This window comes from Episyrphus balteatus, chromosome 1 (genome assembly GCF_945859705.1).
Source record: "Episyrphus balteatus chromosome 1, idEpiBalt1.1, whole genome shotgun sequence".
Classification (NCBI taxonomy): Eukaryota; Metazoa; Arthropoda; class Insecta; order Diptera; family Syrphidae; genus Episyrphus; species Episyrphus balteatus.
In genome coordinates this window covers 73,630,191-73,658,164 of record NC_079134.1, presented here as the reverse complement: position 1 = coordinate 73,658,164, position 27,974 = coordinate 73,630,191, and the positions used below count along the sequence as shown (strand labels likewise).

Sequence of the window (27,974 nt, the reverse complement as noted above, 5' to 3'; positions counted from 1 at the left end):
TTTTTCAACTGTTGAGATTGGTTGTATCAAATTTGTGGTTGACGGTTGTGTGTTGGTGTTGACAATAGGACCCCGCTGTCCGTCTGTCGAGGTGCTCGGACCATAATTTTGGTCCAAGCATCTCGACACACGGTCAGCGGGGTTAGCATTTGCGGGTTGTTGTTTTTTAAATGGGTTTATTTTCATGATTGTTATTAGAGGGCTTGGGAAGAAAATATTTTTTTTGTTCTATGAGAGATTTGGTAATTGACGAAATAGGTGAGGATATAGTTGCGTCATCTGAATCAGATTCAGAGACGTTCATTTTTTCTGTTTGGTTGTTATTTTTAAGGGTAATTGAGTTTGTAATTTCATTGTTGTTATCTACGGTTGAAGCGGGTTTAGTGGTATGGTTATTAGAATTTTTTTGGATTAAATTATTTGTGATGTGTTTATCAGAGGGGTTATTTTGAATATTTGTTGATGATTTTGGTGGCAAACTTGATGCATTAAGGAGAGAAGAGGATGATTGTGTGTTAAGAGAAGATGAAGAGGTAGATTGTACGTTAGAGTGAGAGGTAGTTACGATTGTTTTGCGCTTTTCAAGTGAAATGGCATTATCTAAAGCAGAGATGTTACCTGTTTTTGCTTTATCATTGAAGGTTATGTTGAAATTATCTTGGGTTGGTTTAAGGTTATAATATAAGCGTCTGGCTTCAGCCATACTGCATTTATTTCTTGTCTTTATTGTTAGAATATCTTTATTTTTAATGTATTTGGGGCATTTATTGGATGAAGATGGATGTGGTTCTTCCATTTGGGGGCAGTTTGCACACATAAAACGTGTGCAGCTGTCAGGGGCATTATCATGTGGTTGGAGATTGCAAGTTGCACAAACTTCTTCTCTGGTGCACCATTTAATTGTATGACCAAGTATTTGGCATTTGCGACAACGCATCGGGTAAGGAATGTATTCCTTAACCTTTTCTTTATAAAATCCCATTTCGACAGTTGGTGGTGGTTTATACAAATCAAAGGTGAAAAGCATCAGTCCCGTGGGACGCTGCTTACCTTCGATGTTTTTGGTAAACTTGTATACTGCTGTAATTCCTTGTGTAGCCATTTCCTCAACAATTTCTTTTTCTGGCACATTAATAAGCATTGGAGCGAACACGATTCCTTTACAGGAGTTAAGGCGATCGTGATATTTCACTGTAACTGGACATTTATCAGTTATTTTAGTAACCGCCTTAAATTTATCAGCTATTCTCTTGTTTTTAGCGAGAATTAGTATACTTCCATCACGAAGCTGTGAAAAACTTTCATAAGTGATAATGCACTTAAAATTGAAAGTCGCTAGCTAGAAAGATGTTTACGCAACGAGTGCTAGAAGGAGACTGGTAAAGATAATAGTTTGACTTAGTTTTAACATGGAGTTCTCTTCTTACAGATGTGTATTTCAAATTATCCACAACCGAATTGGATGTCAAATAACGTCTATACAATTTTGTTTTGAAATTTCTTAGTTTTTTAACTTCTTTATTAAACCATTTTATAGATTCAGACTCAGAAAATGAGTTTTTAAAAGGAACACACATACAATGGTCGGAAAAAGTATTTTGACAAAATGAACATTTTTCTAATGTCGTTTTCTATTGACGAATCTCAGAATGAGATTTGTGAATCTGAGAGCTGAAAGGGGGGGGGATGAAGAGGGGAAATAGTGGAAAAATCTCAGATTCCATGATCTATTTGCGTCTTGGATTCAAAAAAATGAATCTGAGATTTAAGAATCTGAATCTGGATTTTTAGCAAGATTCACGCATGCAAACACACGCACTTTCACACACACTCCTCTGTTTGACATTTGTCTGAACATTTGTTGTTGTTTTATTTTTTTTATACGCACAGATTTCGCACACAATTACAAAACTAGATTTCATATTCTATTTGCAGTGGAAAATCTGAAATTTTTACACAAAAATCTCAAAAGTCAATAGAAAACGACATAACTGATGAGAATAATCTGTAACGGTTAAACATAAAATAAGTAAGTTGACGGTTATTTATTAAGTATATTATGGTGAATCTCATGATGGTTAATGTCAGTCATATAGTTGGTATTATGCTTCGAGGCTGCATTTTTTGTATAAAAAGTACTAGTTTTTGAGGGAAAAAATATTTTGACAAACGTTCTTTTTCAACGTTGGTAAGGTAAGATAATGTATTTTACGTGTTTCAGGCACGTATAAAACTGACAGACTTGTTAAGGCCCATATTTGTAAAAAATTGGGCTATACGGCGGAACTTAACATTGAAATTAGTGCATCTTCTGTTGCAAGTCATAATTTCGGTGTGTCTGTTAAAAAAACTGTGGAGAACTGAATTTATCACTAGAAACTACAAATTACCAAATATGAAAACACAAAAATATAATTATGCAATATTATACTATTCAAAATTTACCATAAATGGACAAAAAATGAAAAAAATGCACTAAAAAAATAGACGCATTTTGAAGAATTCACTTTAAATCGGGGATTGACTCCAAAAAGTCTGAATTTGGAAATGCCATTCTTTCATCAAAAACTTTGTTAGCAAAAGTACCCTTTGCATTGAGCTCAAAGAAGACAATTTTACCATGTTTATGGGAAGATAATACAGTATTTATCTTATAAAGCAAAAATTGAAAAAAAAACTGAATTCTCAAAGGAACATATTGGCATGCTTCTTTCATTCAAAAACAAAGTTTTATGGACCACAAACCACATTCTCACAAATTTCTATCTCAATGATCCTAGAAACGTAAAGGAACTGTTGAAGCTCCGTACAATTTTGGTCAAGTTTGTTCCAGAAGCGAAAAGCACAACAACATGTCCCTTTGAGAATTCAATTTTTTTTTCGATTTTTGCTGTATGAGACAAATTTTGTATTATCTTCCCATAAACATGGTAAAATTGTCTTCATTGGGCTCAATGCAAAGGGTACTTTTGCTAACAAAGTTTTTGATGAAAGAATGGCATTTCCAAATGCAGACTTTTTGGAGTCAATCCCCGATTTAAAGTGAATTCTTCAAAATGCGTCTATTTTTTAGTGCATTTTTTTCATTTTTTGCCCATTTATGGTAAATTTTTATATAATTTATATTTTTGTGTTTTCATATTTGGTAATTTGTAGTTTCCCGTGAGTTTTTTTTAACAGACACACCGAAATTATGACTTGCAACAGAAGATGCACTAATTTCAATGTTAAGTTCGGCCGATTTAACCAATTTTTTACAAATCGGGGCCTTAACAAGTCTGTCAGTTTTAAACGTGCTTGAAAATGCAGCCTCGAAGCATAATACCAACTATATGAATGACTTTGACCATCGTGAGATTCACCATAATACACTTAATAAATAACCATCAACTTCCTTATTTTATGTTTAACCGTTCCAGATTATTCTCATCAGTAAGAAAAATGTTCATTTTGTCAAAATACTTTTTCCGACTGTTGTAGAAAGGAAGTTTTTAAGAACAGAATAAAACAGAGAACAGCTATTTTCCACATCAGTAATATTATAAAGATTTGTCCAGTTGTAAGTTCGTTATAAGATTTAAAAACTGCGTATAATCAATTTTCCGGAAATCAGGAACTTTTTTACCGCGAACCGAAGATTCATTATATTGGTCTACATAAAATTGCATTTCAATTGAAGAGTAATGGACTGAGTTCTTAAATTAAATGTATCAGCTGCAGATATCTTTGTTAGTTCCGGAACATCGGTGAAAACTAAGTCCAAAATTTAAAAATTTGTATTTTGTATGTTTTGTATGTGGTTTACTTGATACAATCTCATATCTGCGCAGTCATCAGTAAAATTAGAAACAATTTCTTGTGCATTTTCTTTTAGGTCCAAAGGGAAGAAGGGGGTTAAAAAGGCACCACCTTCAGGATCCCAATTAGCTTTGGGTAGATTGAAGTCACCAAGGATGATATCTGAGCAATTAAAAAAGATACTAACATTTTTTAAATACAGTTACAAAGAATAGCATTTCTTCTACAAATCAAGACACTAATGAAGTTTCTATCATAAGTATTAACGAAAAAATTAACATTAACATTAGTAAATGTATAACAAAGTAAGCTATTTCTTAATTCATCGCCAAAGGGTATCAACTTTGCAGATAGAGAGTTACTGTAGAACAATTTTTTTTTTCTTAGAATATACCCAAGAATCGTCCCCTAAAATCCCCTTATCTCATTTCGTTAACTCACAACAGCGCATTTTAAATTCCAAGTTGCTCAAAATCGACATTGGAGATGAGAAAACGACATTACTCCTGTGTAAAAAATAGTAAAATACATTTATTTCTGACACTAAAAATAAAAAAAAAAATTAAATATGCATTTGGGAAGTTTAAACACTATAGTATTATTGAGTAAGCTTAAAATACAAGTTTCCTACAGGGGTGTGTGTGAAAGTTGTTGCTGTTGTTGTTTATTCAACACGTTAAATACTAACGTTAAAAATTACAAAAAAATACTTAAAACTAAATTTAAATACAACAAAATTTTAACTACTGAGAGCAAAAAATTTACATTTAAAGCTTACAGATTTAAAGTTATTATTTGTAGAACCAATGAGAATAAAGAATTTATTAAAATTTTTAATTAACTGATTAAGAGGACTATTCGCGCCGTAGTTTGATCTGCTGAAAATAGTTCGAAGTGGTATATTCCTTCTTAAGTTACTCTGACTCACATTGAAACATATTCGATCGAGAATTGATGAAATAGATCCATTTATAGCACCTGTTATGAAGCAGAACTGCAAGTACTCTATGTGACCAGAAAGAGATGGCAAGTTTAACAATTGAAGTCTTGAAGTGTATGGAGGCAAAATAACCCTTATCTGTCCATGGCAAAAAAATGAAGAGAAAATCTTAAAAATTAACGCTGTATACTTTCAATTCTATTTATGTGTATAGAGTAGTATGGCGCCCATACTAGCTCACCTGATAGGCCTTTTATCTGGTCTTTCACTATGTAAGGTTCCTGGATAAAGGCTATATCGAGGTGTTTCTTGTTAAATCTGTGGCTTAGTACTGCCGAGGCAGCCTTCGCATGTTGCAGATTTATTTGGATACACCTCAATCCCATGATTGTTAATGATCGGGTTTACTGGCAGGAGCGCCAGCATCAGCTTTAGGCGCAGTGGTAGAGGTATCCCCAGGGGTCTCATCGTTCTGAGATAAGTCTTCAGACGTCTTAGACTTCCTGGGTTTCGTAACCTCTACCATTGACGCACTGATTACAGGGGCATCTTTGTTGGCTTCCTGTGGTGTTACAAGGCCCTTAGAGCTACCGCCCTTGTTGTTGTCTTGTGTCCTGGTGGCTTCCTGCCTTGAACTTCCCTTGATCCTAATTTGGATCTGAGAGAAGTTCAAGAACAGTTTGCATTTGGACTTCAGAATGGATTCCTTGGATTTATCATCGACGGAGAAAAGTTTTGCGCCCTTCCATGGCTTTATTTTTTCTGCTGTAGACATGAGCCATTTCTTGGTCTCTGTATCGTGACAGGTAAAAGAAAGCCATCCGTCTCTGTCCGAAACGGCCACAAGCTTGATTGCTGGACAGTTTTTGTCTGTTTTGTACATCTCTTCCAGAACGCTTTTTCTCACCAGCTTGGTTTCACGCTCAGAAAGTGTTTGTAATGGGTGAAGTAAGTGCATAATCGCGACCTTACATTGGGCAGTGGCGTCCCGATAGGAGCTCCCTGATGTGCTTGGTCGCGATTGTTCATCTGCTTTTCCAAGGTTGGATTCAGTTTTGGCGGCACTGCTGGGTTTATCTTTGCTAGTGCTTGGGCTCAATCTGGGGTGGAATCGTGTAAGCTGATTTTTGATAGTTGACTGTCAAATTCAAGAAAATTCGTCTGTGTAAGATGATAGTCAAAAGTGACTATCATATTTTTTTGACTTTTTCAGCTGACACCTATTTAGGTGTCAATTTGATACTATTTAACATTTTTAGCATATTTTTTTATGGTTTTCGTGGTGCTTTCACTTTGTTTGGGAAAAATGAATATTTTTGTGCCTGTACAATTATTTTAAGCCTACAACATTAAAATAAAGTAAATGAATATGAAATAGAAAATAGAAGAGTCAGACTTTGTTATTATATTTTACCTCCCCGACTCAAAGTAATGTGCAATCATACCTTTGTACACAAAAAACTAATTTCAAAATAATATTTCGTGTTTTTTATAGACTCGTGCAAAATTTTCGAATAACATAAGATACTTTTTTGAGTATATTAAACATTTTGGATATGCCATCTGAATTGAAAGTTTATACAATATTTTGTAGGATTCTTTTCAAGCGATCCTTTTCGAGTTTTGTTTGCTAGGTAGATATCAAAGTTATAAATTATTATTTTAAGCGTTTTAAAAAATATTAACTTACGTTTTTAATAATTGTCTTCTCAATTATTGTAGCTATGGAAGTGAAAAACTGAAACTCTTCATTGGTTATTTTAAAATTTACTGACGTTTGACAGATGTCAAACCCAAGTGATACCAAGTAAACCAAAATTAATGTCGAATTCCTTTCAATTTTTAGAATCGCCTCAAAAAAATGGAATTTTTGGTGTTAAAAAGGAACATGAAAACAAACCGAATTCTTTTTGCGATTGTGTGTATGTCATTTGACAACAATTTTTACACGAACGTCAAGCTGAAACCAAAACAATTTCTGCAAAATAAAACCAGAGATTCCTTTGATCAATAATTTTATTTATTTTCTTCGGTAATATAGATTTATTTTAATCAGAATCAAAGGGAAATTGCAGTTATTATTAAGATCTGAGTGAAGATGAAGTAGAAGGTTATTATTTTGGCCGTATGCTGTGGTTTTACAGAGAAAACATTTTCTGACGACAATTACGAGAAGAAAAGTCACAGTAATTTGACTTTTTCACAAGAACTATGCCAGGAAAAAATATATTTTGATCGCACATTGTTTTTTTTTATTTATTTCATATTTTTCCGCAATAAAAATACGATATTCAATTAAAATTTACTCTTTATTTGAAGTTGGTGTTCTCAAATAAACAAACAATACGAAGAAAACTTTCAGCTTGACGTTTGAGAAATGTCAAATGTTCCAAGTGTGTGTGCAAATCCGTGTAAATCTCTCAAAAAAGAGGGATTAAAAAAAATTCGAATTCTGCTTCGTTTGAGGCGAATTTTTTTTCTATGGAACATGATTTTCAGAAAAAATTCGCTTCGAGATCGCCGAAAATTCGATTTTTCAATTGAAAGGAATTCGACCTAAAAATGATCTCAAAACGATCACCTTACACAGATGGAAAACTGGTCTTCTCGTGAGCATGATGCTTCTTCGAGGCTGCTCCAGCAGGGGAGTTGTCAGCCGACCGTTCCCTTTTGCCCTCATTTGTTGCCTGCACTGATACGCCTGCCTTTTTGTCTGCTAGTACTTTTGCGTATCTGGCTTTTTCTCTGCGCCTTGCTTCTTCGGGCTCAATGCCGTCCCTAATCTGCGCAGCTATACGTCGCACAGTGTAAGATTTCGCGAATTAAGCGGAATTTAATTCAAAAAATGACTTGTCTTGTTTGATGCCAAAACCGGGTTTTCTAAAAGCTAATAGATTGTAGAAAGTGATAACAAAAGCATTGTTAGGAGGGGATCATGCAAACAAAAAAAAACAGCTTTGAAGTTGCAGTTGGCGATTTTTATTCTGTTTATTTGGTGGAAGAGATTACTTTGCTCTTAATTTTTTCTCGTGCGTTTGGTGTGTGTTTTAATAAAAGTTTTAGTTTTTTTTATATTTCCTTAATATCAAGGTATTATTATGTAAGTAATTTTTTATTTCACAGGGTGTTTCACATTTTTGTTTTGGTGATTGAAGTTAAAAAAATGTGTTTTTTTTCGATTTTTTTACTTTTGTTAGAGCAAAACTTTAGTTATTCCGCGTTAGATAATTATTCTTCAACGGAAGAGTATTCTCATCTGGCGTTAATTAATTTTTCAATCTCTGAAGACTCAATCATAAATAAAATATTAAAACTAGAAGATAATATAAGTCCTGGTCCAGATGGCTAAACTGCTTTTATGTTAAAACATTGTTCATCTTATTTGTCTTACCCATTATATCTCTTGTTCAATGAATCCTTAAAGTGTTCAAAATTTCCTACTCTATGGAAATATGCTTACCTCAGACCGGTTCATAAAAAGGGCCCTAAGAATTTTATCACTAATTATCGTCCCATAGCCAAACTGTCCGTTATTCCAAAACTTTTTGAATCCTTAGTATGTGACACTCTTTCCTTTAATTGTTCCTCTGTTTTATGTGAAAATCAACATGGATTTGTGAAGAAAAAATCGACGGTAACAAACTTACTAGAGTTTACGACATTTTGCGTTGATGCTTTTGAGAAAAAGCAACAAGTTGATTGCATATTTACTGATTTCAGTAAGGCATTCGACAAACTAAGCCATGAAGTACTTTTGAAAAAGCTATCAAGAATTGGACTAAATGAGAACTTTCTTTCATGGATATCTTCATACCTTGTAGACAGTTATTACTGCGTAATGTTTAAAAACGACTGTTCTGAGAACTTTAGAGTAAATTCTGGTGTACCTCAAGGAAGTCACCTAGGCCCATTGCTCTTTGTGTTATTTATAAATGACCTTCCTTCTGTTTTCCAAAACTCAAAAACTTTATTTTATGCTGACGACGTGAAAATATTTCGAATAATAAATTCCCTATCCGATTGTAAGCTCCTGCAAGAAGACTTAAAAAGATTTTGGGAATGGTGTTGCACTAATCGCCTTATATTAAATATTGACAAGTGTAAATCAATGAGCTTTACACGAAAACAAAATTTAATTGCTTATAACTATGAGATAAATTCGTCGCAATTATGTAAATTATCAAATTTTTCTGACCTAGGAATCAATTTAGATCCGAAACTAACTTTTACTGATCATTATAAACACATTATTAAAAGAGCCAATGTAACACTTGGCTTCATCAAAAGATTTGCGCGGGAGTTCGAGGATCCATATGTTTTGAAGGTTTTATATATTTCATTTGTAAGGCCAATTCTTGAATACGGATGTATAGTGTGGGTACCTTACTATATGATTCATATAAACAGAATTGAAAGTGTTCAGAGAAGGTTCATGAGATTTTCGTTGCGTTTTCTTTCATGGTCCGATAGATATTGTCCTACCTCCATACTCGGATAGACTTAAACTTATTAATTTACCATCACTTTCAGTTCACAGAGAGTATTTGCAATTATGTTTTATAATTGGGATAATAAGAGGCTCAATATCTTCTTCAGTGTTGGATCGACTGAATTTTAATGTTGGGCGTGCTGGTTTAAGAAATAGGTTACCAATTTGTGTAGTTTTTAGTAGATCTAACTATGGCGTCAATAGCTCTATGAATCAACTAATTAATATTTTTAACAAAAACTTTCATATAATCGATTCTATTAATGATAATGTTAAATCCCATAAATTCAAAAATAGCTTCTTTAATCAATTTAATTTACCAGAATGTTGTTTTTTCTGTTGTTATTTATATTAGTACATTTAGTTTCAATGTTAATATATGTATATTTTATTGTGATTAATTGACAATTATTACTCATATATTGAGTTTAAGTTTAATGATTCCATTGTTAGTATTTAAGCTTATTTCTAATGTTAGCATTTAACATATTAAATAAATAAATAAATATTCCGCTAAGGGACTGTATTCAATGCGAAGCTTAATTTAGTATCTATCAAGAATCACTAAAATTTGGCACCCCAATTATGTTATAATATATTTTTTTTCGATTTTTCTAAGTGACTATTCAACAAAAAAAAGATGACATACCGTACCGTACCGGATTTGATTAGCTATGTTAAACATTTAAGAACTTTTTTTATTTTACAGTATGTTTGAAAAACAATAGGCTAGTGAATTCATTTAAAAATAGTTATAACAGAAATACAGGGTGTTCAAATCCAAAATTTAGAGTAAGAGAAAAAAAGAACTAAGTAATTTGAAAAATTAAAAAAGAAAACTACCAAGGAATAAAAATTATAAAGATTATATCGGATAAAGGGTGTTCCAGTAATAATAAAAAAGTTTAAATAATTTAAAATTTTTAAATTTTCACAACGTTTATCGATATTTAAACAGGGTTTTCATATTTGCATACCTAAGTTAATAATCAAGTGCTTGGTCATTTATAATTCGTGGTTTAGACAATATGCTGCTTTCTGAAGATAGAATAAATTTATTTATGGCAACTATGAGAACGCTTTGTTAAAGATTCAGTGAAATATGAGCTAAAATCGGTCGAAACTGTAGAAGCTTGAAATTCACATACCTACTTTTCCTTACTCATTGAGAATTTAAGACTACTGTAAATAGTCAAAGATGAAATAACTTTCTAATATTATGATAGCAGACCATCTTAAGATAAAAAAAAGAATTTGATGAGTCCTGCAAAAAAGGCAAAAAAACCCAATGTTTCCAGTTAACCTTTATGTAGTTTCCGAACTCCGTTTATCAAAAAATTGGCTAATTACACTGGTCAACAAGGTTTTTGCCACAAGAACCAAAATATACTTTTCTAGTAGTTTTTGGGGTGCTGAATCCGAATCTGAAGTCAGAAAAATTTGATTGGCCTTCGTTTTTGAAATATAACCGTTAGAAAATGTCAAAAAAGGTAATTTTGGCTGTTTTCGAGGTTATGTTTTTATGTGGAGCAATTAATTGTGAATAAATTTGTAACGGTGCCTATAAGAGCTAGTTTTATTCTTTCAAAAAATGTTTAAATCTTTCCAATATCTCTTTTATTGCCCGAGATATTTAAAATTAAAGTAGCGGTCTTTGAATCAGAAACAGCACTGGCCAACCAAATTACACTTTTTTTACCACAAGAATCAAAATATACTTTTCTGAAGGTTTTTGGGTTGCTGAACTCGAATCCACAATCAGAAAAGTTCTTTTAGCCTTCGTTCTTAAAATATTACCGTTATGAAATGCAAAAAAGGTTTTTTTTTTATAACGGTTATATTTCCAGAACGAAGGCTAATAGAATTTTTCTGATTACGGGTTTGAGTTCAGCAACTCGAAAACCTTCAGAAAAGTATATTTTGGTTCTTGTGGCAAAAATTATGTGACCAGTGACTTAAACTTTAGATTAAGTTTAGTTTCTTTTTGACTTATTAAATGAAAATTAAGATATCTCGAGCAATAAAAGAGATATCGGGAAAATTTAAACAGTTTTCGAAAGAAGAATATCTGTTCTTAAAATTACCGTTACAAATTTGTTTATAATGAATTACCCCACATAAAAACAGAACCTCGAAAACAGCCAAAATTACGTTTTTTAGCATTTTATAACGGTTATATTTCAAAAACGGAGGCCAATCAAATTTTTCTGACTTCAGATTCGAATTCAGCACCCCAAAAACTACTAGAAAAGTATATTTTGGTTCTTGTGGCAAAAAAAAAGTTTAATTTTGTTGACCAGTGTTATGCATATAAAATTATTTCTGTTTCATTTTCGTATGTAATAGTTATAAATATTACCAACAAAAATGAATACAAAGTTTCTTTTCTGCGCGAAATTTATTTTTTTAAAATTTATTTAAGAGGGTCTATCAAGGTGCCAAAAACGTGTACTTTTAGAACTCTGTACATCAAAAATGTGTGTAAATATGTTATTAATCGTACTTCTACTCATTATTGTACTTATTTTTTAATAATATTATAAAAAAGAAATGGTAAATTTTTTTTTTGTGACCGTGCAGTACTTTTAAAAATGATTCCATCGAAAGGCAAAAAACTTGTACTTTCAGAGCTCTGTACATAAAAAATTTGACGAGATATTTAAATAATTGTTATTATTTTTCATTATTGATATATTTATAATTAATCTTGCAAAAAAAGTAATCTCAAAAAGTAAAACCTGTAAGCGCTATTAATTTAATTCCGCTAAATGAGCGATTTCCCACACTGTGCGTCGTCTTTGTGCCCCAGTGAAATAGTCTTTCTGCTGGGGCTTGTTGACGTGTTCGTTACCCTTAATCATAGAGCTTGGACCTTGTGGTGCCTGAGCATCTAGATTGTTCTTTGTGTTGGGATCGGGCGCGGCTCCTGTATATGGGGGTGGTTCGACGAAATCCACGTCCATATCAGTCCCTGGTGAGCGGAGTAGAGCTTCTTCATCTGACTCCGTTATTATATGGTCAATCAGTAAATGATTTTTGGTTTTGTTATTTTTTGTTGTTTGTTTTGTTCCATTTGGTTCCCACGAGTATGACTGGAAATATGAGGTGAACTATCTACAGAGCTCCCATGTAGACGTAAGGCTAGTTACTATGCGAGGTCGCCCGGTATCGCTAGAGTCCTTCTACTATTTTGTATGCCATGTAAATGGTTTATAAACTGAAGGTACTATCCATTTCCGCAAAAACGCAGCTTTTTTCCAGATTGCACAAACAATACAAACAAAGTAAAATCATTCTCCAAAATGACAAGAAATAAATCACCAAAACTGAAGGTGAAGTTATTTCCCAATTAAAAGTGGGAATTTATTCCACTTCAAAAAGTGGAATAGATTCCCACATAAGGTGGAATAAATTCCCATGTGGAGCAGATTCCCGTGGAATTATTTCCCTGCACCCTAAAAAACATACTGGTACAATCTTTACAAGCTTTACACATTACAGGGCTAAATTTGAAAACAAATACTTGGAAAGGCGGAACGAAGTCCGCCGGGTCAGCTAGTTATTTATAAGTTTCTGAGTATAAAGGCTTTTCATTCTAAGCTACTTTTTACAATTTGACTCGAAGAACTTTTATCTGTTATATTTGATTAGTTCATGTATTTATTATGTTTTCTTTTTAGATGTGGTTCACGAGGATTTTTTTTATGTGTTTGCTCGTTTTGCATATAAAATGTGGTTGCACCCAATTATTCAATGAAGAACCCGTTACTGATGAATATGGTCGTTTTTTGGGTAAACAGAATGATTTTGAAAACAATGTCAATCGTTTTAGACAACAACCTAATGATGTAAATGCAGGGAACATTTTTTCCAATCGTGCAAAATCAACATACAATATTCAAACATCATTTTTGGAAAACATATATACCAAACAACCAACCTATTTTATAGTGGCATCTCGTATGGTACGGCCTGGTTTAATTTATCAAGTTTCTGTGACAATCCTCAAAACCGCTTATCCGATTACTGTTCATACTAGTATATCTAGTGACGGTGTTCAAATATCTGGTGATTCGAGAGACGTTAAAGAAAATGTTCCTGAAACTATGCTAATGCGAATCCCACCTACTAGTGTAAGAGGAAACTATAAATTGCGAGTAGAAGGCTTATATAAAAATGTCTTCGGAGGTATAGCATTCCTCAATGAAACAGAACTACACTTTTCCCAGCGTTCTATGACGATATTTATTCAAACTGATAAACCACTTTATAAGCAGGGCGAAACGGTTAAATTTCGTACAATTCCCATTACGACCGAATTAAAAGGATACGATAATGCTGTTGACGTTTATATGCTAGACCCAAACAAACACATTTTGCGACGATGGATTTCACGCCAATCCAATTTAGGAAGTGTCAGTTTAGATTACAAGTTATCTGATTTGCCAACGTTTGGAGAATGGACTATACGTGTTATTGCTCAAGGTCAGATCGAAGAAGGGCACTTCACAGTTGAGGAATATTATCAAACTAGATTCGAAGTTAACGTCACTGTTCCTGCATATTTCTTTTCAAGCGATCCGTTTATATATGGCAAAATCATGGCCAATTTTACAAGTGGAGCACCCGTCAAAGGCAATCTCACCATTAAAGCCACACTACAGCCAATTGGTTTTCTTAATTATAAGGCTCTCAATGATAAATATCGAATTGGTCGCTCATTGCCACAATTCGATGAACAAACAAATAATGATGATTATCAATTTAATCAGAATTTAAATAATAACAATAATATCGGAAAAGAAGACGATACGCAGCAAACTATGTATAGAAATCAGTATGTTGTTGAAAGAGTTTACCAATTCGACGAAGAATGGCCATTCTGGGTTAATAAACCAGAGGGACAAGAAATCTATGACCCGTGGACAGGTTCTTACAAAAGAACCTTACCGTATTTGCGATATTTCAATGGAACTTTTGACTTTAAATACCCAATGAATGATCTGCTGCAGTCAGTTCCAACGAATATTCCAAGTTTAGACATTTTAATTACAGCATCTGTCGGAGAAAAGTTCTACGATGAACAAGTATCAGGCTATGCAATCACAAGAGTGTACAACTCTTCAATTAAAGTTAAATTTATGGGAGAATCTCCTCAGGTTTTTAAGCCAATGATGCCATTCATGTGTTATTTGGTGGTAGAATATCATGACAACACACAACTTGAACAAGAACTTTTGATCAACAGTATGATGGAAATAACTGGTTTTGTGGATAGCAGAAGTGGAGGTAGAAAAGACTATTCCACGAGAAGAATTCGAATGTCTCAAAAAGCGGGAGTATGGGAGTTGAAGATAGATCTTCGTTATGACTTAGGTATGGATGAACGCTCAAGGGAGTTCAAAGATTTTATTGAAGGCGTTGAAAGCATGCAAATACAAGCTAATTTTGTAAATGCACGTGGTGATCGGGCACATACTGAAATTATGTTAATAAGCTACTATTCTCCCAGAAGTCAGAATATAAAAGTTACTACAAGTACTGAGCAACCTATTGTTGGGGAGTATATAATATTCCATATAAGGACTAACTATCATTCAAACTCATTCAATTATTTGATCATGTCTAAGGGCGTTATTTTAGTAAGTGATCAAGAGCCAATCGATGAACGAGTTCGTACAATTGCCGTTACTCTTAGTGCAGAAATGGCTCCAGTAGCTACCATGGTTGTCTGGACAATTTCACCGCTTGGTCAGGTCGTGGCAGACTCTTTAACATTCCCCGTAAATGGTATTTCTCGAAATAATTTTACATTACTCATTAACAATCGAAAAGCAAGAACTGGTGAGAAGGTTGAAGTAGCAATTTTTGGGGAACCTGGTTCATATGTTAGTTTATCAGGTATTGATAGTGCATTCTATAGCATGCAAGCTGGTAATGAACTAACATATGCTAAAATTATAACGAAAATGTCAACATTTGATGAACAAACAAATGGAACATATAAACATATGTGGCATTCGCATATTGGTCAACCAGATGAGCTTGTTTATTATCCAGCTTCCTCTTCCGGAATTGATGCGAACCGGACATTTGAGTACTCTGGTTTGATTGTTTTTACAGACGGTGAAGTGCCAAGGCGTTCAGTTACCTGCAATTTTACACTGGGGTACGGAGAGTGTCTCAAAGGAAATTGTTACCGCCTTGAAAATAAATGCAACGGTGTATTTGATTGTGAAGATGGGACAGATGAACTTGACTGCGACAAATTCAACGAAACTGATTTACTACAATTTCGAAAGTACCGATTTAATCGTGTACAACGACACTATGAAAACGTATGGCTTTGGAAGGATGTTAATATTGGACCTCATGGTCGTTATATATTCAACATAGAAGTTCCAGATCGTCCAGCATACTGGATGATTTCGGCTTTTAGTGTAAGTCCTTCAAAGGGATTTGGTATGATTCCGAAAGCCACAGAGTACGTGGGTGTTCAACCATTTTTCATAAATGTTGAAATGCCTAGTGAATGCTATCAAGGTGAACAAATTGGCATTCGTGTGACTCTTTTCAATTACATGGAAATGCCAATGGAAGCAAATGTGGTATTGCACAGTTCTCAAGACTACAAATTTGTGCACGTTGAAGACGGCGGAATCGTTCGATCCTATAATCCAAGAACTTCGTTTGGAGATCATCAATTTTTTATCTATTTAGAATCTCAAGGAACTACCATTGTTTACTTGCCTATAGTTCCTGTAAGACTCGGAAAAATTGAGGTTACAATTCATGCAGCTACACTTATGGGAACAGATTTGATTACAAGGACGTTGAATGTAATGTCTGATGGCTTGCCGCAGTATCGTCATCAAGCAATATTATTGGATTTAAGTAATAGGGCTTATGTTTTTCAATATATGCATGTAAACATCACTGAAACACCCATAATACCCTATCAAGTTGATAGATATTTTGTGTACGGTTCTAACCGGGCAAGAATTTCAGTTGTTGGTGATGTGGTTGGTCCAATTTTTCCTACCATGCCTGTTAATGCAACTTCTTTGTTATATTTACCCATGGAATCGGCTGAGCAGAATGCATTTAGTTTTGCAGCAAATCTGTACACAATTATGTACATGCGCTTAATCAATCAAAGAAATAAAAACACCGAAAAACACGCATTCGCTCATATGAACATTGGATACCAACGACAACTAAGTTTTATGCGTAACGATGGATCATTTTCATTATACCGGTCGGATTGGAATAATTCCGATTCCTCGGTTTGGTTGACGGCTTACTGTGTTCGAATTTTCCAAGAAGCTTCTTTTTATGAATGGGAAAACTTTATCTATATTGATCCGACGATTATTGAGAAAAGCGTTCGTTGGATTTTACAGCATCAGTCTCCAGAAGGTGCGTTCTACGAAGTTACCTGGTTACCTGATAGGAAGATGAATCGCACAAATTTTGCGGATAGTTCTATTCGTAACAGGAACATATCACTAACCTCACACGTTTTGATAACATTGGCTACTGTGAAGGATCTATCAGGAACCTTAGGTGCAAGAGTTGCGCTTGCTCAACAACGTGCTATTTTATGGATTGAACGTAATATGCAGCTTTTACAGGAAACTAAGGAACCATATGATGTTGCTCTTACAGCTTATGCATTGCTTATGTGTAAAGCTGCAACAGCTGAACATGTTTTTACAATTTTGAGGGGACATGTTAGAACTATTGGAGAATACATGTATTGGGGAAATGTCGAATTACCACAACCACCAAGCAAATTAGAAAATCAAAAATATTTCTCCCTCCCTCGTCTTCCTTACGAGTTTGATGCGTTAAACATCGAAACAACTGCTTATGCATTGCTCGTTTATGTTTCGAGACGTGAGTTTATAGTTGATCCGATTGTTAGATGGTTAAATGCTCAGAGACTTAATGATGGCGGGTGGGCATCCACTCAAGTAAGTTTAGTAAAGTTATCAGTTTTAATTTTTTTCATTTGTATTTTCATTTAAAGGACACGAGTATCGCATTGAAGGCGCTAATTGAATACACAATTCATTCGCGCATCCGAGAAGTTTCATCATTATCAATATCTATTGAAGCAACATCCCTACCAGGCCAAACGAAAACGTTGCATATTAATGATAATAATTTAGCTCAATTACAAAGTATTGAAGTGAGTAAATTTTGATTCGGGTTATTAGAGAAAAATATACATTGTTTTTGTTTATTAGATTCCAAACGCTTGGGGAACAGTTAAAGTGCAGGCCAAGGGTGCTGGCTACGCTATTTTACAAATGCATGTTCAATACAATGTCGATAATGCCAAATTTCAAACTAAACCACCAGTTTCAGCATTTGATTTAAAAACGAATGCCGTATTTCACGGAAGAAATCAGTCTCATATCTCATATGTTTCCTGCCAAAGGTAAGTTTATATTCACACCATTTCCGTTTATCACCACAGTACAATGTGTGATTGTGAAAAAGTGTACTATAGCCAAACAAAAAAGAAATATTGAAAAAAGATTTAAAGAACACACTACATACATAAAAACAAACAACCCAAGACCTTCAACCCTAGCCAACCATGTTCTCACAAACGATCACTTTAGTTTAACAAAAGATAACTTAAAATTGGTTCGAAAAGTTAACGATTCGCGGTGCCTAGATGCTTACAGATTTGGGGAATCGAATCTGTAATTACATTAAATGTAATTACAGGGTAATTGCATTGTAATCGAATTACTTTCCAATTACAAGGGAAATGCCTTTTGAAATGCAATTACAGTTAAATTATATTGTAATTAGATCATGAAATTACAAAAGTAGTTGCATTGTAATTGAATATGCTGCTAATTTGAATGCAATTACATTGTAATTGAAACTCTGTAATTAATTACTAAATTAAATTAAACATTTTATTTTATTCAAACGAAACAAAATCATTCAATAAGTTAATTAATATAGCCCAGGAAGAATACACAAAAAAAGCAAAAGAAAGGAAGAAATTCGTTACAGGCTGATTTTTGGTATACAGGTTGGTATTGAGGTGGTATACAATCTGTGAAAAGTCCTAAAAGCTCCTCTGTCCGCTTGACCCGTTATAGTGGGTCAAAGGTCACAAAAATGGGGTTTTCGTTTATATCTTGTAAACAGTAGGATTTAGAAAAAAAAATTGTTGTACAAACCTGTAGCTGAGCTGATTTCACGCATACAAACACACGCACTTTCACACATACTCCTCTGTTTGACATTTGTCTGAACATTTGTTGTTGTTTTATTTTTTTTTATACGCACAGATTTCGCACACAATTACAAAACTAGATTTCATATTCTATTTGCAGTGGATAATCTGAAAATTTTTAACAAAAATCTCAAAATTCAATAGAAAACGATTTAAGTGTCCTTAGAAGTTTGTTTGTATCACTTACCGTTTAGAAATTACAGTCCTATAAATGTTCGTATCTACCCCAAAAATATGCAATTTTTGTATATTGGAACTTTCTTTCAAACCACCTTGCAGGTTAAGTTCTAGATGGGTTTTTTTTTTATAGTGTCCTCAAGAGACCTCATCCACATTATTTATGTCGAATTCCTTTCAATTGAAAAATCGAATTTTGGGCGATCTCGAAGCGAATTTTTTCTGAAAATCATGTTCCATAGAAAAAAAATTCGCCTCAAACGAAGTAGAATCATTGAATAATTATATATAGAAGTGACACCGGAAAAAACATCCGCTTTGTTTGAGGGGTGGCGCTACAATCGTTACAGGAGTGGCGCCACAATCGTTTTAGGATTGTGTATTCGATGGCCGAAAAATCCCTGAAAAGGAATTTTGGTTACTAAGTAACCACAACTACTATATTATTTATATTTGGTGTATTTGTATTAGTTTTGTTTTGTGTTAGAAGTGTGTTTGTTTATTTTTGTTTCTGTAATATTCAAATTGAATTTATTTTTAATTTTTGTAATATTTTGAATTGAACATTTATTTTTGAATGTTTGATTCTATGTATATTTGAAAGGATTTTGTTTTTCTGTTTTTATTAACGACAAGACGATTTTTCTTCAACTATAGAGAGTTTATTTAATTTTGATTAGGGTGCTTTTTGTAATAACATCTAGCCCAAAGTTGTAGTTCACATTATTTAAATGTTGTCCACATGCACTGTGGCATATACTTGCTATTTTTTTCTTAAACCGCATAATGCAAGAGTAGGTAAGGATCAAGTTCATACAATATGGCTATATTACACATTATTTTAAAGTATTTTAATACATATTTCAAAGTATTTTAATACAATACGAAACTACCTCGATTATTAAAATGATTTATGTATGCGAACAAGAACTTTGGATTTACGGCTTTGTTTAAATTTGCAGTTGTAAATGAAAATTTAAAGTTTTTACAAAATGTTAAATTTTGAAAAAAAATCACTTTTCTCTGTTTTTAATTTTTTTTATCTAAAATTTAAACGATAATAACTAACAAAATGTTGAAATAAACTCACAAGAAAGGTAAGTTTATATTCACACCATTTCCGTTTATCACCACAGTACAATGTGTGATTGTGAAAAAGTGTACTATAGCCAAACAAAAAAGAAATATTGAAAAAAGATTTAAAGAACACACTACATACATAAAAACAAACAACCCAAGACCTTCAACCCTAGCCAACCATGTTCTCACAAACGATCACTTTAGTTTAACAAAAGATAACTTAAAATTGGTTCGAAAAGTTAACGATTCGCGGTGCCTAGATGCTTACAGATTTGGGGAATCGAATCTGTAATTACATTAAATGTAATTACAGGGTAATTGCATTGTAATCGAATTACTTTCCAATTACAAGGGAAATGCCATTTGAAATGCAATTACAGTTAAATTATATTGTAATTAGATCATGAAATTACAAAAGTAGTTGCATTGTAATTGAATATGCTGCTAATTTGAATGCAATTACATTGTAATTGAAACTCTGTAATTAATTACTAAATTAAATTAAACATTTTATTTTATTCAAACGAAACAAAATCATTCAATAAGTTAATTAATATAGCCCAGGAAGAATACACAAAAAAAGCAAAAGAAAGGAAGAAATTCGTTACAGGCTGATTTTTGGTATACAGGTTGGTATTGAGGTGGTATACAATCTGTGAAAAGTCCTAAAAGCTCCTCTGTCCGCTTGACCCGTTATAGTGGGTCAAAGGTCACAAAAATGGGGTTTTCGTTTATATCTTGTAAACAGTAGGATTTAGAAAAAAAAATTGTTGTACAAACCTGTAGCTGAGCTGATTTCACGCATACAAACACACGCACTTTCACACATACTCCTCTGTTTGACATTTGTCTGAACATTTGTTGTTGTTTTATTTTTTTTTATACGCACAGATTTCGCACACAATTACAAAACTAGATTTCATATTCTATTTGCAGTGGATAATCTGAAAATTTTTAACAAAAATCTCAAAATTCAATAGAAAACGATTTAAGTGTCCTTAGAAGTTTGTTTGTATCACTTACCGTTTAGAAATTACAGTCCTATAAATGTTCGTATCTACCCCAAAAATATGCAATTTTTGTATATTGGAACTTTCTTTCAAACCACCTTGCAGGTTAAGTTCTAGATGGGTTTTTTTTTTATAGTGTCCTCAAGAGACCTCATCCACATTATTTATGTCGAATTCCTTTCAATTGAAAAATCGAATTTTGGGCGATCTCGAAGCGAATTTTTTCTGAAAATCATGTTCCATAGAAAAAAAATTCGCCTCAAACGAAGTAGAATCATTGAATAATTATATATAGAAGTGACACCGGAAAAAACATCCGCTTTGTTTGAGGGGTGGCGCTACAATCGTTACAGGAGTGGCGCCACAATCGTTTTAGGATTGTGTATTCGATGGCCGAAAAATCCCTGAAAAGGAATTTTGGTTACTAAGTAACCACAACTACTATATTATTTATATTTGGTGTATTTGTATTAGTTTTGTTTTGTGTTAGAAGTGTGTTTGTTTATTTTTGTTTCTGTAATATTCAAATTGAATTTATTTTTAATTTTTGTAATATTTTGAATTGAACATTTATTTTTGAATGTTTGATTCTATGTATATTTGAAAGGATTTTGTTTTTCTGTTTTTATTAACGACAAGACGATTTTTCTTCAACTATAGAGAGTTTATTTAATTTTGATTAGGGTGCTTTTTGTAATAACATCTAGCCCAAAGTTGTAGTTCACATTATTTAAATGTTGTCCACATGCACTGTGGCATATACTTGCTATTTTCTTAAACCGCATAATGCAAGAGTAGGTAAGGATCAAGTTCATACAATATGGCTATATTACACATTATTTTAAAGTATTTTAATACATATTTCAAAGTATTTTAATACAATACGAAACTACCTCGATTATTAAAATGATTTATGTATGCGAACAAGAACTTTGGATTTACGGCTTTGTTTAAATTTGCAGTTGTAAATGAAAATTTAAAGTTTTTACAAAATGTTAAATTTTGAAAAAAAATCACTTTTCTCTGTTTTTAATTTTTTTTATCTAAAATTTAAACGATAATAACTAACAAAATGTTGAAATAAACTCACAAGAATTTGAGTTTATTTGAAAAAAAAAAACTGTAAAAAGGACTATTTTGATCGCAAATGTATGAAAATGTGGTTTTGGATAGTTCCAATGATCCTATTTCACCATTTGAAATAAAATATTTGGTTCTAATATCCTAAAACTAGAAGAATGTAGCTTTTACATGCTTTTTATTTTGTCATGATACTATATAGTCAAGCTATATGCATTCTCACAAAAAAAAAGTTGAGATAACAATCAGACATGGCATTAATATAGCCCTGTTCCATTGGAGGATACTAATAGTAGATTTTTTTTTAACGGATCTACCGATTAACATCAAAGTTGGTATGAAGCATTTTTTGGAAACTGTCCAGAGGGGTTTTTAGAACTAGTTTTGTTTACCAAAAATAACGATACCTGTCATATACCAATTTCGAAAATGTTTAATTTTCTCGAAAACGGTACGAATTTTGTTTAAAAAAATTATAAAATAGTTTTTGGGCAATCATGGAAATTTTTTATACAAAAGCATTTATGTATATAGTTTAAATATAAAACTGTAAGAAAATTTGGAAAAATAATAGTTTTTGGATAAAAAAAAATTGAACACTTTTTTTGAAAAATCAAATTTTCGAAAACCGGAAATTAAATTTTTTTGACATTTTAGTTTTGAATGTTGATTAGTGATTTCTACGAAATTGCATACCAATTTTACTTTTGAATAATTTTTTTAAATTTATTTATAAGGTTCCAACGATTTTGAAATTTTTTTTCTACAAATCTATCTTAGTAGAAGAAATCAAATTGAATAGGTACTTGTTGGAGCTATCACGAATTCTGCTTTGTTAATTTAACTTTTTGGACTAGTGTATAAAAACAACTCAGGTTAAAAGCTGCACTCGTTATGAAACTCAACTTTTAAATTTAGCCGAGCGTTCGCCTAGTACCTAAGTATTAAATTGTTTATTGGTAGGGTAAAATAAATTCAGTTAAATATTTAAGTCAGCCTTAAATTTGATTATTGGTAAGGCCCGTAGAAAATAAAATTTACTAATTATAAGTTTTGGTGAATAAAGCTTCTTATTCAGAATTCTTTGGCGCAAATTTATTTGTCATGAAGTAAAGTTATCAGGTGTAGGTTAGCCTAATAGTAAGTAAATGTATAAGCGTGGTCGAATGTTCGGTATTCGGCCGAATCATTATTCGCCGCATCTCTAGTTGGTACCATTAAAAAATTTCAATTTCTCCTCCTTGGAATCAAAAATTAACAAAAAGTTTGAGCCAAATCGACTTATTGGTTTGAGCTCTTACCTGATTTACAATATTACGTTGGGTTTTTCTTAACGCTTTTCTTTTTTCATTAAGGGCCATTTGCTGAAACGAACCTTAAATAATTTATTTTGAACATAAACTTTTGCTTAAGTTTCGATTCAGCAAAAAACGGCGCTAGTTGTTACGCATTTCATAATATTGCCAAAAAAAAAATATAATATAAAAAAATAGCAATCTCTGTGGGGATACGAACTCAAAGAGCAAAAGTAAAGAGCAATCACCTTGTCACCTACGCTAATAGGACTATTGAAATACGGGTAACTTTCATGCCCTATAAGCTATAACGTGCCTAGGATATATAACAATAATTATTTAATTTTGTTCAAATTCTCGTCGTTAATAAAAAGTTTTTGTTTTTAGTTTCGAGTTACTATGGATACATTTATAATGTCAAATAACTTTTCAATATTTTTGTTTGATATTTGTGTAATTTTGTATGTATGAGTAATATTTCCATAATTTTCTTTTTTCATTTATAGAATGTCGATGTGTCGATAAGATTTATTTTTGTTTGATATTTGTTTTATGTGTGAGTAAAATTTCCTTTTTTTTTCTGTTATAGGATGTCGACGTGTCGATACGTTTTATTTTTATTTGATATTTGTTTTCTAATGTTTGTATTAGTGAAATTTCCTTTTTTTAAAAACAAATTTTTGGAAACATAATTTTCTAGGACAAGCCCCATTCTATCTGGGGATTTTTTAGTACATAACTAATAACAACAAATATTGTAAAAACCATAAACCAAAAATAGAAAGCGTTTGGCCGCTAGTTGCGTTTTTCCGCATCCCCTCACAAAAAACATTGTTTTATTTGCACAATCTTGAAGGGTATGGAAAAATACGCTTTATTTGTTAGAATAGCTATTTTGATAATAACGTAAAATAGTGATTTAATGTAAAATAAACCACCCGAGACATAAATGCAGTGATAATAGACATAAATTGGTGAAAATAATCGCAAACTTTGACAAACCAATAATGGTAGACGCTTTTCCTACTTTTAAAACTTTGCGTAAACAAACGTGATGGTCGTTCCCATAAGGATAGTGTCCGAAATCACAACGCAATGGAATCAAAACGGATCAAAAAGAAAGTTCACTGGACTAGACATCATGCTCACCGAATGGGATCGGGTCAAAATTCTGGCTTCAAAATTCTGCTCTTCAAAATTCTGCTTTTTTAACGAAAATTCTGTTTTTCAAAATTCTGCTTTTTATCTATTCTGCTTTCCAGAATTCTGCTTTTTAAAATTCTGCTTTTCAAAATTCTGCCAGCATTTTACTTGAACAAAAAAATTCTGCCAATTCTGTTTTTTTTTTTATAGCATATGCGCTGACTAAAGAAAAATACACCTCATCAATGTAATTCAACATTGGTACTTTCCTAAATTTTTTTGTTTAAGTGTCGCAAGTATTTTTTAAAATGCATAGACTGACTTTCTTTCAAATAAAATCTATAACTTATTGGAACCGATGTTGTTTGATACAAGATATTCCTTTTCTTATTAAAATTTTTGAATATTCATCTTTATTTGACAAATTAAAAAAATTTAAATTTTTTCGGAAATGTTTAGTATTAAAAACCTTTTCTTGATATTTTCAAATTTATTCATTTATGAAACAAAAAATAATATGCATTCAAAGAATGACAAATTATTGAAAGTAAGTAATCAAATAAGCAGATAACACGGTGTTACACTCAAAATATACGCGGGCGGAGACCTATCAGGTTTTGTAGAGCTAGTCGCACTGAATACGAAACGGTATTTGAAAATCCCCTAACACCCCCAAAATCTGGAGTTACGGGCAAAAAACGGTTTTTTGGGCCTTCACCCATGAAAAAATTCTAGCTTCGACAATTTTTTACCCATTTTCGATTTTTTTACAGTTTCTGATAGAAGATAAATATACCTTTTTAACAATATACAAAACATGTAACTCGGTTAAACCACTTAGAATTTATAAGATGTCAAAGTTCAAAAATTTTATTTTTTTTGTCATTTGCCCAACTTCAGCATCAATTTAAAGTATATGTTTTCAAAACAACATGCTATTTAAAAAATATATTCTAAAACTATATTTATTTCCCAATTGATCGAGGTATTTTTTATGAAAATCACTTCAAAATTGGCTTAGAAAAAAAAATTTTTCGATTTCAACGCAGATACAGAAATTCGAACTTTTAGGTATAGAACAAAAATGTTGTTTCGGCACGTAGTAGGATAAGTTGGACGCCAGGGTTTGATGAAGGGTTTTTGTAGAGGAGCTCAATACAAACATTTTTTTTCTTTGGGAGGGGGGTCTATCTTCCCCTGTTTAGGTGGGAGGGGCATTTTTCTAAAAAAAAATTATCAAAATAAAAAAAATTATTAAAAAACAACGGCAACACTTACAGTAATAAATGATACCATTTCCAAAAGGCAAAATTGTGCTTTTGATTCTTATTTTTAAATCAATATAATATTACCAATAGTTTTTGAAATAATCGATTTCTAAGTTAAAAATAGGAGAAAAAATTTTTTTTTAAACTCATTTTATACTATTTTTGTCCAGACTGCGAATTTTAGTAAAAAAAATTACTCACACAGAAAACTGCCTCAATTGATTCCTTATCGAACCGTGAAAACTATATGTTTCTATGTCTTCTAGTTTTTGGGAAAATTGAAAAATTATTTTATCAGATTTTTCTTTTTTCAAAATATTTTTTGTTTTTATTTGTTTTTATTTTTCAATTTTCTCAAAAACTAGAAGACATAGAAACATATAGTTTTCACTGTTCGATAAGGAATTAATTGAGGCAGTTTTCTGTCTAAGCAATTTATTTACTTAAATTCACAGTCTGGACAAAAATAGTATAAAATGAGTTTAAAAAAAAATTTTTTCCCCTATTTTTAACTTAGAAATCGATTATTTCAAAAACTATTGGTAATATTATATTGATTTAAAAATTAGAATCAAAAGCACAATTTTGCCTTTTGGAAATGGTATCATTTATTACTGTAAGTGTTGCCGTTGTTTTTTAATAATTTTTTTTTATTTTGATAATTTTTTTTTTAGAAAAATGCCCCTCCCACCTAAACGGGGGAAGATAGACCCCCCTCCCAAAGAAAAAAAATGTTTGTATTGAGCTCCTCTACAAAAACCCTTCATCAAACCCTGGCGTCCAACTTATCCTACTACGTGCCGAAACAACATTTTTGTTCTATACCTAAAAGTTCGAATTTCTGTATCTGCGTTGAAATCGAAAAATTTTTTTTTCTAAGCCAATTTTGAAGTGATTTTCATAAAAAATACCTCGATCAATTGGGAAATAAATATAGTTTTAGAATATATTTTTTAAATAGCATGTTGTTTTGAAAACATATACTTTAAATTGATGCTGAAGTTGGGCAAATGACAAAAAAAATAAAATTTTTGAACTTTGACATCTTATAAATTCTAAGTGGTTTAACGGAGTTACATGTTTTGTATATTGTTAAAAAGGTATATTTATCTTCTATCAGAAACTGTAAAAAAATCGAAAATGGGTAAAAAATTGTCGAAGCTAGAATTTTTTCAATGGGTGAAGGTCCAAAAAACCGTTTTTTGCCCGTAACTCCAGATTTTGGGGGTGTTAGGGGATTTTCAAATACCGTTTCGTATTCAGTGCGACTAGCTCTACAAAACCTGATAGGTCTCCGCCCGCGTATATTTTAAAATCTCATTTTTGTAACACCGTGTAATTTTTCAAGAAGATGATTTTACAGAATTTTGCAAAAAATTAAAAAAGGGTTTGGAAAATGTTAAAAAGCGCGTGCTTTTTAACATTTTCCAAACCCTTTTTTAATTTTTTCCAGAATTTTGAAAAACAGAATTATGAAAAGCAGAATTTTGAAAACCGGAATTTTGAAAAACAGAATTTTGAAAAGCAGAATTTTGAAAGCAGAATGTTGTAAAGCAGAATTTTGAAAGCAGAATTTTGACAAAAAAATTTTGACCCCGGCAGAATTTTGACCCCAACCCTCACCTCACCCTCAACATCAAATAAATCTAGAAGGATTGGAGAACAAAGCGATGAACATTTTTTTTAATGCTTTTTAATTATTATGGGTTGGATATTCCAGCTCTTGGTACATATTATTAAAATGCAAAAATGATATCAAAATTTTAATTTTTTACGTTTTTTTATAATGTTTACCTGATTTAAAAGCCTGCCTTTGTTATATTGATGTTTTCTCGTAAGGGGATGCAAAAAAAAACGCAAATAATAAACACACACGCAATAGTACACAATAGTAAACACACACGCTTTCTATTTTGGGTTTATGGTTTTTACAATATTTTTTGTTATTAGTTACTCTTTGCATATCCAAAACCGAAAATCTGCTTAATTACATGACCAAAGCGCGAATCGCTTTTATCTTTTGTAAAATGTATACCTTTATTTATGACGCACAGTGTATATATTTATAAATTTATACGACCGTTTGATATACCAAATAATGTGGATGAGGTCTGTTGAGGACACTACAAAAAAAAAACCCATCTAGAACTTAACTAGTCCAGTCAAAGCGTCATTTGACCTTGCGCGCAGAGGCACTGTCAGTTTTTATTTCATGGATCGATAAGGGTATATTTAAAAGGCTTAAACCCAATTTCTCACCACCGGATCATTCTTTTTAGCGGAGTTATTCACAAAAATGTATTTTTTGGGATATATATATTTTACTTCTAAGCGAATATCTTATGCCGAGTTCCTTTCACTGGAAAAATCGAATTTTCGGCGATCTTGAAGCGATTTTTTTCTGAAAATCATGTTCCATAGAAAAAAAA

The 27,974-nt window shown here is 32.2% G+C and overlaps 1 protein-coding gene across 2 annotated transcripts in view; it reads left to right on the top strand.

Moving 5' to 3' along the window:
• LOC129907791 (CD109 antigen) overlaps positions 1-27,974 on the top strand; it is a 203,223-nt gene that overhangs the window by 99,201 nt on the left and 76,048 nt on the right. For both annotated transcript variants that reach the window (XM_055984168.1, XM_055984167.1), the window contains exons 2-4: positions 12,908-17,203; positions 17,260-17,421; positions 17,480-17,673. In XM_055984168.1, coding sequence (XP_055840143.1) covers positions 12,908-17,203; positions 17,260-17,421; positions 17,480-17,673 — 4,652 coding nt within the window. The remainder of the gene's footprint in view (positions 1-12,907; positions 17,204-17,259; positions 17,422-17,479; positions 17,674-27,974) is intronic.